This window comes from Acomys minous, assembly GCF_964271855.1.
Source record: "Acomys minous genome assembly, chromosome: 17".
Taxonomy (NCBI): domain Eukaryota; kingdom Metazoa; phylum Chordata; class Mammalia; order Rodentia; family Muridae; genus Acomys; species Acomys minous.
Window position 1 is genome coordinate 53,695,203 of NC_140500.1, and position 12,694 is coordinate 53,707,896.

The 12,694-nt window shown below is 52.6% G+C and overlaps 1 protein-coding gene across 2 annotated transcripts in view; it reads right to left on the bottom strand.

Moving 5' to 3' along the window:
- The window catches only part of ALDH1L1 (aldehyde dehydrogenase 1 family member L1), a 53,390-nt gene that overhangs the window by 19,730 nt on the left and 20,966 nt on the right, over nt 1-12,694 (bottom strand). For both annotated transcript variants that reach the window (XM_084765943.1, XM_084765944.1), the window contains exons 10-15: nt 11,684-11,831; nt 10,747-10,866; nt 9,402-9,529; nt 5,137-5,287; nt 3,819-3,889; nt 1,107-1,212 (exon numbers count right to left, since the gene is read on the bottom strand). In XM_084765943.1, the coding sequence (XP_084622069.1) occupies nt 1,107-1,212; nt 3,819-3,889; nt 5,137-5,287; nt 9,402-9,529; nt 10,747-10,866; nt 11,684-11,831 (724 nt within the window). The remainder of the gene's footprint in view (nt 1-1,106; nt 1,213-3,818; nt 3,890-5,136; nt 5,288-9,401; nt 9,530-10,746; nt 10,867-11,683; nt 11,832-12,694) is intronic.

Genomic DNA, 12,694 nt, shown 5'->3' on the forward strand with positions numbered 1-12,694 from the left:
TTTTCTGACCCAATTGCATTTTTAAAACAAATCACCCTGAAAAGGTGTTTCCAGAAATAAAATAAAATGGGAATGTAACTGTTTGATTGCAGTTCTAATTCTGTATTTAGTTTTAGGGAGAAAAAAAAAAAAGAAAGAAACCAAACCACCACTCCCCCAAGTGCTAAAATGCAGGGGAGTGTGGACTCTGGCACACACTGTGCGGAATCCTCACTGGGTTTAGTGTTGCAGCCCTCAAGGCTGACGTGCTTCAAAGGACCTGGAGAGGCAGCATCTCCTGGGCACCGGCCACTACAAAGATGGCACCCGGTGCCCAGTTCCTCCCATTTAGGAGGCAAGCAGTGGATGAATGGTGATTAATGCCCAAATGAAACTGAAACTGGGTGTGCTGTCATCACCCCTGCGAGGTCACCTGTGGCCCCCCAAAATCCCACCTCTACTCTCCTACCATCTGTAGCTGCTTGCTGAGGGCTGGAAGGTTCCTAAATCTCACTGCCCCACACTTCCTCCTTCTAAGGCAGTGGTTCTCAGCCTTCCTAATGCCGCGCCCCTTTGATGCAGTTCCTCAGGTTATGGTGACCCCAACCATAAAGTTATTTTCCTTGCTACTTCATAACTGTAATTTTTGGTACTGCTATAAATCTTAATGTGACTATCTCATATGTGACCCCTGTGAAAAGGTGGTATGACCCCTAAAGAGGTGGCAACCCAGAGGCTAAGAACCACTCAGGACTTCTGGTCTCTGAAACCAGACAAGAGACAAGGAACTGAATTTACTGACATCAGATGCTTGTCCTGAGCACGGGATAGGCAAAGGACACAGAACGAGATCCAGGGTGTGGGTTCAGAGTGTCGGTAGAAGCCCTGTCCCTCTGCCCACTGAGCAGTGACACGTGCCAGCACAGTCTCCAGGTCCCCATTACTGATAGGTAGACAAAGTCTGCTCAGTCAACTAGCTCTCATCCCACACGTGGTGTCTCTATCCATGGTAGCCAGGGCCAGCTCCTGGTAGCAATGTGGTGTAGGTGAAGGACAGCCTGTCTGCTGACAGTGAGTTCTCCATCGCCTTCATGGACCACAGCCTGGTCCTGAGAGCGTGCACTCACCTGGGCGGGCTTGATCACCACAGTGTTGCCAGCAGCCAGGCAGGCTGCGGTCTTCCAGGACAACATCATCAGGGGATAGTTCCAGGGGATGACAATGCCACAGACCCTGCAAACAAAAGCAGAGGGGGCCTTTGTCCCTTGTCAGCCAGGCTGCCCAGAATGGACCTGCCAACTCCAGCCCCTCGCTTAGGACTGGCTGCCACTGCCCAAGCTAGGCTTTCCAGAAAAGGCAATGGTGCTGCTGAGGTAGCCCATGCCTCCGAAGCTGAGGTACAGACTGGATGGGGTGGAGGTCAGTGTCTGAGGGACGCTGTCTAGGGAGGAAGGGAAGTTGAGGGTGGGTACAGTGAGCAGACACAGGTGTGCACTCAGGCTAGAACGTCCTGAGAGGGTCATGGGCCATACAGCTGGTTCAGGAAGACCGAGAACAGGGCTCTTCAGTATGTGAGGCTGGAAGCCAATCCCACAGGAGGAAAAGATAGGGATCTATGTGAGAGGCCTGGTGAGGTCAGTCATCCTTGGGAACGTCTGGCTTGGTGTGTGAGCCTCACACTCAGATCAGTGTGGGTGGAGGAGCAGGTGTAGGGCACAGCTTAATCCTGTGTGTCTCTGCCTCCCTTGACGTTTGTTACCACTGTCACTACCATTAGGGGACCAGAAATAAAGCTTCTTAGTTGGGCCCAGGTACTGAAAAAGTACATGCAGAAGCCAGTGGGCAGGATGGCTGTGAGGCATCTTAAGAGAGGCATGGTAAGTGTCAGCTAGTCTCTGCATGGAAAAGCACCAATTGAGAGCCTGTACATCACACTGGGAGTGGTAGAAAATTCTGGGGCTTAGGAGGCTACACCCATTTGTCCAACATACACCCAGCATAACAGAGGTCTAGGTGGGTAGCGGAGAGCAGAGCCCGAAGCTGCTGGGTGATGACCATCAGGAGAAGTAGGGTTTTAGGGGATCCCAAAGAAGGAAAATGTCACAAGAGTCCCCCTGCCATAGGGTGAACGGTGTCCCCTCTCCAAACCCACACCTTCAGAATCACAAAGGGAATGAATGTGACATGGCCATGGAGACAGAGGTCAGGGTGGCAGTTCTGTAAGAAATGCTGAAGGCTGTCAGCGGCCACAAGCATGCCACGCAAATGTGGATGCCCCAATGCGCTGAAGGCTTCCTGGTTGCTATGAGGTGAGCAGCTTTACGTGCCGTGCCGTGTGCTCCAGCTGTGATGTGGTGCAGCCACGGACCCAAAGCAACAGGGCCACGTGGCCATGTGCCTCAGACCCATGGGAATGGCAAAGCCTTTCTCTCGTCGTGTGTAGATGTCGGCAGTGTATGCACAAATGTCCGCTACAGTTTCCTCCTTTAGGATATTTACAGCCTGAGGCTGCTTTCCTACAGAGACCACACCCCCTTACTGAGATTAGTAAGCTTGCCTCCTTAATTTAGCTGTATATAATAAACCCACTCCTTTGATTCAGATGATTAAAATACACTGAGTTTCTGGTTTGCTATTGGCGGGTCTCCATGAGAACACAAAGCCTGCTCAACCCCAGCTTTTCTGTAAGTATGCTGTCATTTCTTCATTCCCTGTCACTCCAGTTAGGTCAGTCCCCAAGCCATGCCATGCAGGTCACAGTCATTCTTAGTGGCTCTCTCGGTGGGAGTCTGTGTCCTCCCTCCCTCCCTCCCTCCCTCCTTCCCTCCTTTCCTCTTTAGGGCTTCAGGAGACTGTTAAGACCATAACAATTTAAGTGTCTTTGATAGAGCCCCTGTTCCTATAGAGCCACGTGCAGGCTCCTAAGTCCTCCATACACCTGTGAGGGACTTGCCAGGTGTGTGACCCAAGGACTCTAAATGCTTATGGCCAAGATGCCTCACCCTGCTTTCTCTTTCCCGCCCACCCTCTGTGGGTGAGATGAGGTGCAGAGGGGCCAGGTTTCCTCCACCTCTGCACTTCCCCTGAGCTCTGCCCTGCACTGTCATCATGGTTAACCTTGGCTCCCTACTTGACGGGACCGAGAGACACTTGGGAAAAGGGTGAGCCATACTTCGGGGAGCACCTGGGAACTGAGCGGGGAGGCCACTCCCTGAATGCGGGTGGCAGCACCCACCAGGCTGATGGCCTGGGTGGCACCATCGGCAGAGCACAGAGCAGCTAACATGCACCGCATTCCGTTCTTCCCCAGCAAGTGTGTTCTTGCTGTTGCCACCATCTATGTCATCAGACCCCCAGTTTCCTCACCCTTTGAAGCCAGAGTCACAGCAGCACCTCTCCAGGAAAATTCCAGGCCTTCAGCCTTGGAACGCCCCGTGTCCCTCCTGTTCTGAGCCTTCCAGCTTCTCAGATGGAGTGGCTGTGTCTCCCCAGCCCTCCAGCTTGCAGGTGACCGTGTGGGCTATGGAACCCCTGATGGTGGAGGCCAAGCCACCTGGTCTTTTAATTATAGGCACATCCTGTTGGCTCTGCTCCTCTGGCCTACACCAACTCACTTGTATATGTACAGTTCCTTCACAATCATTTTGGGTGGAGCCCTCCTGTTTACCATCATGGCTCTGATTGACAGCCACCATGCATTTAGATAAAGACACAGTGACTACAGCACTGCTGGGCCGAGCAACTACTTTAGACGTGAATGGAACAGCCGCCCGTGGATATGCGCAGGATGGTGTGTGGTGTCCCGGAACACACCAGCACACCCGTGCCTTGTCACTCACCCAACAGGTTCCTTCTTGGTTAAGGTCAGGTTGCGGTTGGGTCTAGCCTGGTTGATGGGGATGGTGGCACCCTAGAGGAAGCACAGCAGTGTCACCAGGGTGGGGGGGGGGCACATGGGTATGCCCATCCTCTCTCCTTGGCCAGCCAGTCCCTGTAGGAGACCCAGGAGAAGCAGGGTCTTGTGTAGGTACTGACTGTCCCACGCTGAGCTGGGTTGGAGGCCAAAGCCGCCAGCTTACACTTGACAGGGACATGACAGAAGTCCATGGGTATCAGGATGGACAAGCAGGGGGAACAAAGCAACAGTTCCATGTCAGGCACAGCCCTTGGAAAGGAGACCAGTCCTGGCAGGGACAAGGCCTCTTTCTCTGATATCTGGGCAGAGAAAGGATGAGGTGGCACCTGGAGAAGGCCAGGTTGCCCCTAGAGCCATTAGTGCTGAGGTGGCCCAGGGCAGTCACAAGGAGGCAGAATGGGGCTGATGCCTGGTGGCGCACCTCACATGGCCATCATGATCCGTAGTTCTCAGCCCCTAGTAGGGGAGAAGAGGGGCCTTGAACCCTTCTCTCCCCGGGGGAACCTTAGGAGGTAGAGAGGACCATGCATGGGCCTAGGGCCACCACAGGAACTCCCAGAACCACATCCCACAGTTATAAGACATCAGCAGATACTCAAAGCTCACAGATGACATGTCGTCACTGGGAAATGGAGACCTCAGATGAGGACTAGGGAGAGATGCCCTTGCCTGTAGCCAGCACAGACACAGGTCCTGCAACACTCGATGGTCCTGAGAATAAGCCCACCTCAGAGCCTCAAGATGAGGCCCAGTCATCACATGTATTTGTCAGACTTGGGTTTTGAGTGTCTCCCAAAGGCATGCCAATGTCTTATTATTCAGAGGAGCACTACTGGGAGGTAGAGGGATTCTTAAGAGGAAGGTGGTGGAGGTTAGGTCTTGGGGGCGCCCTTCTTGTACCTGCTTGTCACTCTAGTACCATGACGTGTGCCCAAGAGCAATGGAGTCAACAGACTGTACACGAGCCAAAACACACCCATTCATTTTTACAAGTTGACTCTCTAGGTGTATCTCACTACAGCAGGAAGCTGACTGGCATCCTTGTGACATCCCGGCACAAAACTGGCCAGGCCTGCTGCACTCCCACCTGCAGAGTCTTGAGTCGCCACCTAGCTTAAGCCACAGCTGTGGTAGCTCTTGAGCAGCACCCCTGACAGGGCACCACCCTTCAGGTGTCCTCCCTGGGGACCTGCCTGTACACATGCGAGTGTGTACAGGGAGGAGGGAGCCCAACACCCCACCTGGATCTTGTCACACCAGCCAGCGAAGTAGCGGAAGGTCTGGATGGACATGCCCACGTGGGTCTTCAGGGCCAGCGTGTAGACAGCACCTGCATCCAGGGCCTCGATGGTGGCTAGCTCTTCCTGGTGCTGTTCCATGAGATCCGCCAACCTGACCAACGGCAAGAGAGGCGTAGGAGACGGGCTTAGGCTTGGCTCTGTCTTACTTGCTATTCAAATGCCATTCCTCATAGAGTCTGCCCTCCACTACCCAGGACTGTCACTCGGATGTGCTGGTGTCACTTTTCTCATCTGTCAGATGGGACAATAGGTTTACCTTCCTGGACGGGTGTGAGAATGACATCCTCTGTCCCTGCCTTTCCTCCTCCTTCCTGGGAGACCTATGGATTGACCACTTAACAATGTCCCCATGAAGTTAGTCTGAAGAGGACTTGGCCTGCCTGTGGCTGATGTCGGAGAGGCCACTACCCTGGGCTACCCTTCCTGTTTTTGGATAGCTCCAAAAGAGTGAAAGTATATCCAACTCAGTGAGCAGCTCAGCCCAGGAACCATGTTCTTAAGACTGAGGTCTGTGGAGGCTCAGAGGCTCAGCCCTGTAAGTGGGAGAGACGGTGTGGGGAAGGTGTGGGTCTACTCTCACCAGCATCTGGCCGCCTTGCTCTGCTTCTGATGGCTGCTTCAAGCATCCTGGAGTTATAATGGTGTCCCCCTCACTGACAGGAGGGTCTGTTGCTAGGGGAGCAGGCCTCAGTCTTACAGAGGCACTTGCGTCCAAGTTTGAATGTAACGACTGAAGGGTCAATTTCCCACCCTGCTCCTCTCTGCACACAGTCCCTGGCTGCTCGTGACCAAGCCACTGACACCCTCCAGGGCACCCCCATCCTCACCCTCTTAGGATTCAGCCACAATCTATTCATGGCTGGGTTGCCCTGAGGTCTCGTACCAACTTCCCATCCCTTCTGCGGGCCTTGCCTGTTACTCAAATGACTCAGGCCTCCAACCTCCGGACCTTTACCAGGGGCGCGCTACAGCTCCTTGTCCAGAAGGACTGTCCTGCCAGCCCCAGGGCCTGCTGATCTGAGTTGAGCACAACAGTCAAGGGCACACACACACACATAGCTGGGACCCTTGGAGATGGTCGGAGATGGTCATTCTACCCAGTGAGAGTATCCTCTTAGCCATGGTGAGCTAGCAAGGGTTAGTATAACAGTGGCCACCAGATGGCAGCAGATCATCTAACGGAGGATGCTTCCCCATTGTTTAATGGCCAAAGGCGACGGGAGTGTCACAGCTGAGACCATTGCCAGCTCTGGGAACCATGAGGCCCGCTAGCTGACTCTTTTCTAAAATCTATGGCTTCAGGGAGTCTGGACACCTCAGCAGGCAGTGTGTGGCTGACCTCCTCAGCCTTGTCCAATTCCACTCCTCAGTCCTGTCCTACCCCACAGGCCACACAGAGCTCACTCTGGTTCCTTGCTGCTATACCACCGGAAATATCTGGTTTTAGGAGATAAAAACACCATTCATACTGCAGGGCCACGTTTTCCCACCAGTCACCAGAAAAACCTTGGGAGGCCTGCATCAAACCTGAGCTCCGCAGTGTTCAAGGTCTTCCCAGGACACTGAGGAAAAAAGCCAGGCAGATTCTACTGGCTTCTTCTGAGTCAGCTTGGCTTATCTGCCCATTACCTCCTGCTTCTAGAAACATCACTCTCCAACTCAAAATGTGAACTGAAGTTCTGGAGGGTGGAGTGGGGGTTGGGGACGGCCATGCCCGATGGTCGTGGAAGGCTAGAAAGCTGTAGCTCCCAAGCCAAACTGTCACAAATTTGGCCCCCTCATTAGGCATTCACTGCCTGCCTAACATCCCATGACTCTCAGGTGAAACCTTCTAAAATGTCTGAATATTTATTTATTTATTTATTTGGCTTTTCCAGACAAGGTTTCTCTGTGTAGTCTTGGCTGTCCTGAAACTCACTCTGTAGACCAGGCTGGCCTTCAGCTCACAGAGATCCGCCTGCCTCTGCCTCCTGAGTGCTGGGATTAAAGGTGTGCACCACCACTGCCAGGGTAATTTATCTATTTTTATCTATATGCAATGGTATTTTGCCTGCATGTATATCTATGTGAGAGTGGAGTTACAGACAGTTGTGAGCTGACATGCGGGTACTGAGATTTGAACCTGGGTCCTCTGGAAGAACAATCGGTGTTCTTAACTGCTGAACCATCTCTCCAGTCCCTGAAATGTCTGAATTTATCAGACTGCTAGCTCCCATCAACTCCAAAGCTAGGGATATCATCAGAGAGCACCTGAGACTTACACCAGAGATTTCCCCACTTTGCTGCCCACCCCTTCACCTGGTGCTTCTACTCCTGTGGGTTTTTTGTTTTTTTTTAAGATTTACTTATTTTTATTTTATGTGTATGTTTGCCTGTAGGTATGTATGTGCACCATGCGTGTGCAGTACCCTCAGAGGCCAGAAGAGGGCATCAGGCTCCCTGGAATTGGAGTTGTAGTAGTTGTGAGCTGCCATGGGAACTGAACTTGGGTCCTTTGCAAGAACAGCATGTGCACTTAACGGCAGAGCCACCTGTCTGGCACTTTTTCTGTATTTAAAAAAATGTCTTGATTTCTGGCTCTCTGTTATGGTGTAGTTGTAAAGCCTTAGGAAGGGCTCAGTGCATAAAGGACTTGTTGTGCAAGTGTGATCACCTGAGTTCATATCCTCAGAATCAATATAAGGCAAGATCCCAGCATGCCTGTGGTGAGAAGGGAAGCAGAAACAGGAGAGTTCCCAGAGCTTGAGAGCGAGCTAGCCTGGCACACACAATTACAAAATAACAAGAGACTCTGTCTCGAACAAGGTAGAAGACCTGCACTAACACTTGACGTTGCCCTCTGATCTCCTACCCACACATCACACACATGAACGTGCACATACAAACAGAGATAAAACACAAAAACACTAAAAACTCATGGAACTGCTGTCATGTTGGAACACATTGTTATTTGGGGCAACCTGGACCCATGTTCCCTAGACATGATCCCTCCTGTTAGCTCAAGTGTTCTCTTGTCCCTTTGGAAATGAGAGCTATGTGTTGCACCAAGGGGCACTGCTATGTCCCCCAAACTGTGGCCCACGGCTCTAGGGGCTCAGGATGTCATCCAAGCTCCCTTTATAGCTGCATCCTTTGGTCACAAGCTCAAGCAACCAGAAATCCAAAACTTTTAGCTGGCACTATAGGGAGAGGCCCCTCCCTTTTACTAAAACACATTACTAAGAGGAAGATGTGGGCCAGCAAGATGGCTCAGTGGCTAACAGCCCTGCTGTGCACGCCTGACAACTTGAGTTTGGTATCTGGAAGCCACGGTAGGAGGAGAGAACTGGCTATGGAAAGGTGTCCTCTAACCTCCACGTACACGATGTGGCATATGTACGCACATACACAGACACCACACCATACACACACACACACACACACACACACACACACACACACCCCACCACCACCACAGATCACACATACATCATGCACACACCTCACACCACACACACCACACCATTCTCACACACATATACACACATGCACGCGCACGCACACACGTGCACATATACACATATACATCACACCATTCACACACATACACACACCACACATCACACATACATACATTGTACACACACCTCACATCACACACACACACCACACCATGCACACACACCACACCATTCATACACACATACACACACCACACATCACACATCATACATACATCATACACACACCTCACACCACACACACACACACACACACACACACACACACACTACACATACACCACACACTGCAATAGTAACTTTTTTTTTTTAATCTTGAAAGACATGGCACCAGTAGATTCCAGCTGCTAGTAGCCAGGCTGAGCAGTGAGAAGCAGACAGGACCAGCCACACCTCCCTCTGTTGTCCTCTGCTGACAGAAGCCCCTAGTCCCTGCTGGCTCACATCTGAGCCTGGCTCTCAGGCATCCCAGCCTGTGGTCCCTCTGCAGCTTCTCACTGTCCCCAGCAACTTTCCTCTAAGGCCACAGCTAGCTGTGGACACCTCAGCTGCCTCTCCAAGCCTTCTGCAAGACATCTAAGCCATAGGCTGCAGTGCCCCGGGCGGGACCCCATGTATAGGGTCTCCTCTATAGGGGTCCCACCCTGGCCCTGCTGTACTCTTAGCTGAAGATGGTGAGGGCAGCCGGTGTTCCTCAACTCTCACCTGTATAGCAGCCGGCCCCGGTCACGTGCGTTGATCTTTCCCCACAGTCCGTTCTCAAAGGCCTCCTTCGCTGCCGCCACTGCTTTGTCGACATCACTCACCTGGGCCAGGGACACCTGGCAGATGACCTGTGTGGAAGGGACAAAGCCATGGTAGACTTCTCTGGCTCCTCATCTCATCCTGAGGCCACCCGGAGACCGAGGGAAAGTGCCTCCACTGGTGGACGAGGAGGAGTCAGACAGCAAAGGAGGGCGAGGCCTTAAGGTCCACACATCCCTCTCATGTTCCCATGGGGGCAACCAAAGGGGCTGGTAGCCCGTCTTCATCAGAGGGGCCCAGACAGTCCAGCACTGTTCAAAATGGAAGCCAAGATCCACCAGCTCAGGGAGCCAAGGCAGAAAGGCTTCTACACACAGGACTCTGTACCCATGTCCCAGTCCCATTCCTGGCCTGCTAGGTCCTGTGGGATGTGGCTGTAGCCAAGGGGAACCAGAGGGGCTGGGCAGAAGAGTGAGGCCAGCATCTTCTTGTAGGCTACCACGGACAGTCTTGCCCTTCCCACCCAAGGTCCCAGGATGTAGCAGGCAGCACTGTCCATATCACACTGTTGTCATCCTGAAGGCAACAACGCCCATTCTTCCTGCCCCTTGGAATTTACTTTGTCAACTCCCCCCCCCAGATGACCCATTTTAAGTTATTCTATTTCCTGTGGGACTTAGTGGGTACCAGCAGATGGAAGGTCATCCCTGTGGCTGGGTCTTGTCTGGAAGACCCTGAGGTGTGTGATCTGTTGTGTCATGTAGCATGTGCATTGGGTCATGATGTGAGAGATTCACAGTCAAGGGCTGGAGTGATGGCTCAAGAGGTTGAGAGCACTAGCTGCTCTCCCAGAGGTCCTAAGTTCAATTCCCAGCAATCACATGGTTGCTCACAACCATCTATAATGGAATCTGATTCCCTCTTCTGGTGTGTATGAAAACAGAGCACTCATAGAATAAATAAATAAGTCTTTTTTAAAAGGCAATGTTTGGCAAATATAGGGTTCTATTTCAGGAAGACTTGCTGTCAGTGGTCTCCACACAGGAGGACTGGCTGCCGTGTGGAGGGGGAACAGTGGCTCTTAAGTATCCTCATCTCTAAAGCAGATTCTGGTTCTTCAATGCCTTCCTGCCTCCCCTCACCTCTCCCCTCAACACCCTGCTCTACTCCACTCTTATGGCCTAGCTTGGACCCTTGCATATCTGCAACAAAGACACACACACATCCAAGCACAGGCCCCTGGCTAGTGTCCCTAGAAGGCAGGTTGGAGGCGGCTGGGAAAGACGGGGCTGCAGGGTGCACTCACATTTCCATCCGTTGGGTTGATGGTATTGTAGGTCTTGGAGCCTTCAGCATCCACAAACTCGCCCCCGATGAAGAGCTGGTAGGGCATTTGGAGAGCCAGCTTGTTCACTGTCCTTTCCACCTGGGATGGAAGGCTCAGTTACAGGGAGCCTCTCACACAAAGGCATCTGTGACAAGTACACGCCCAAGGACACACAGAGGGGTGTGTAACCACATGAAGGCTGGGGCTCCAGAAACTGGCCTAGACAGTGGGGCTCCCGAGTGGTAAGGAGAGCCAAGGCACATAGACTCAGGCAGAGTGCCAGGACTGCCAGATCCCCAGGGGACACTGGGCTAGGTGGGGGGGGGGGCTCTTGGTGGTAGCTTGCCGTGGATGGCAACTTCCTCTTATCCTCAACCACGTTGCCTACCACCCCAACACTGACTTCTTCACCCTGAACCCAGGAGTCCCGGGAACACTATTCTATCCTGAAGTCTGTTCACTGGCTGTTTGTCCACTCTCCTGTGGGTGACCTCGAGTCCACCCTGGCTACCTATATGCTTCGCCAGCTTTTGTTCTAAACCACCAGGTAAATAAAGCACTCAGAAACCCACCCCTCTGCCAATGGTAGGCTGCCCGGCTACCCTTACGGAAATGAGCAAGAACTTCTCAGAAATGGACTTACAGTCACTGTGGCCCCTCCCCTTGCACAAGCTGAACACAGAGTCTACCGCCCTCCTCACTGGGACAGAAGCCTCCCCTCTCTAGCCCCTCTAGAGCTTTGGAACGTAGCAGCATTTGCCACACTGTGTGCATAGGTCAGCACTGTCCTCTGTGGAAAATGTAATAATCCAGGTGGGGGTGAGACAGGAGGGTGAGTGCCAGGCTTCCCGGCTTCCCGGTGCTCAGGTGTCCTGTGGTATCACAGAAGGTCTCCAGGCCCCGGGGTAGGACTCACGTAGTTAATGACGCACTCGCTCTCTTCGTCCTCCCCTCTCAGCTTTCTCACTAGGAGCTGGATGAAGTCCTTAAAGGTGGTGGCCATGTAAACGTCTTCATTTTCTAACTCCAGGCCATCACACAGCTCCTTTACCTCCTCCACCAGCCTGAGGGGAAGAGAAGAACAACGGGGGGGGGGGGTGAGTGGGGGGTGGGGGGGTGAGTGGGGGGGTGCAGAGAGTCAGCAGACCCGTGGGGATCCCGTGTGAGAGGCGGTGGTCTGAACAGTCACCTAGCGGGGCTCAGGAGCTGGGACTAGGGTGTGTGTGGGGGGCCCAGCCTGTGGATGCAGAAGGCCTTGGTTTCAAACTCTCACTCTGCTGGGTACTAAGCAGCGATGTTGAACAAGGGGCTGACTCATTTGAGCCTTCAACATTGTTGTCCATAAGGCAGAGACAAGAATAGAACAGCCTCTCTCAGATTTCACTGTGACTGTATGAAGACCACACCCCGAGTGACGGCGCTAGCTAACGGATTAATAATAACCCTCAAAGGACACAGATTGGGAGGAAGTATGTCCAAATCAAATATATGATAAAGGACTTGGGCTTAGAATATTCAGAGAACTTTCCAAACCTAAACCTCGGAAAGCAAAGCCCAGTTAGAAATGGGCTTAATCCCAGAGAGAGGAGCAGCAGCCCAGAGCAGCTAAGAACTCAATGAGATGCTCAACGCCATTAGGGGAATGCGAGCAGCAAGGAGCCAGATCGACACACTTAGGACAGTGTTTAAAAAGAGCAGGTCTGGGCCAGGATGCAGCTGCGGTGGGGTGGATGGGGTGGGCACTCTCTTTGCTTTAGGACTTGGGGTCCCTCCCCAGCATCATCGTTGCTGGCTGGGGTTTGTGTTGGTTTTTTGTCAACTTGACACACGCTGCATTTGGTAGTGGTTTGAATGGAATGTCCCCCAGTAGTCTCGGGCATTTGAATACTTGGTCCCCAGAGGGTAGGGCTAGGAAATGTGGCCTTGC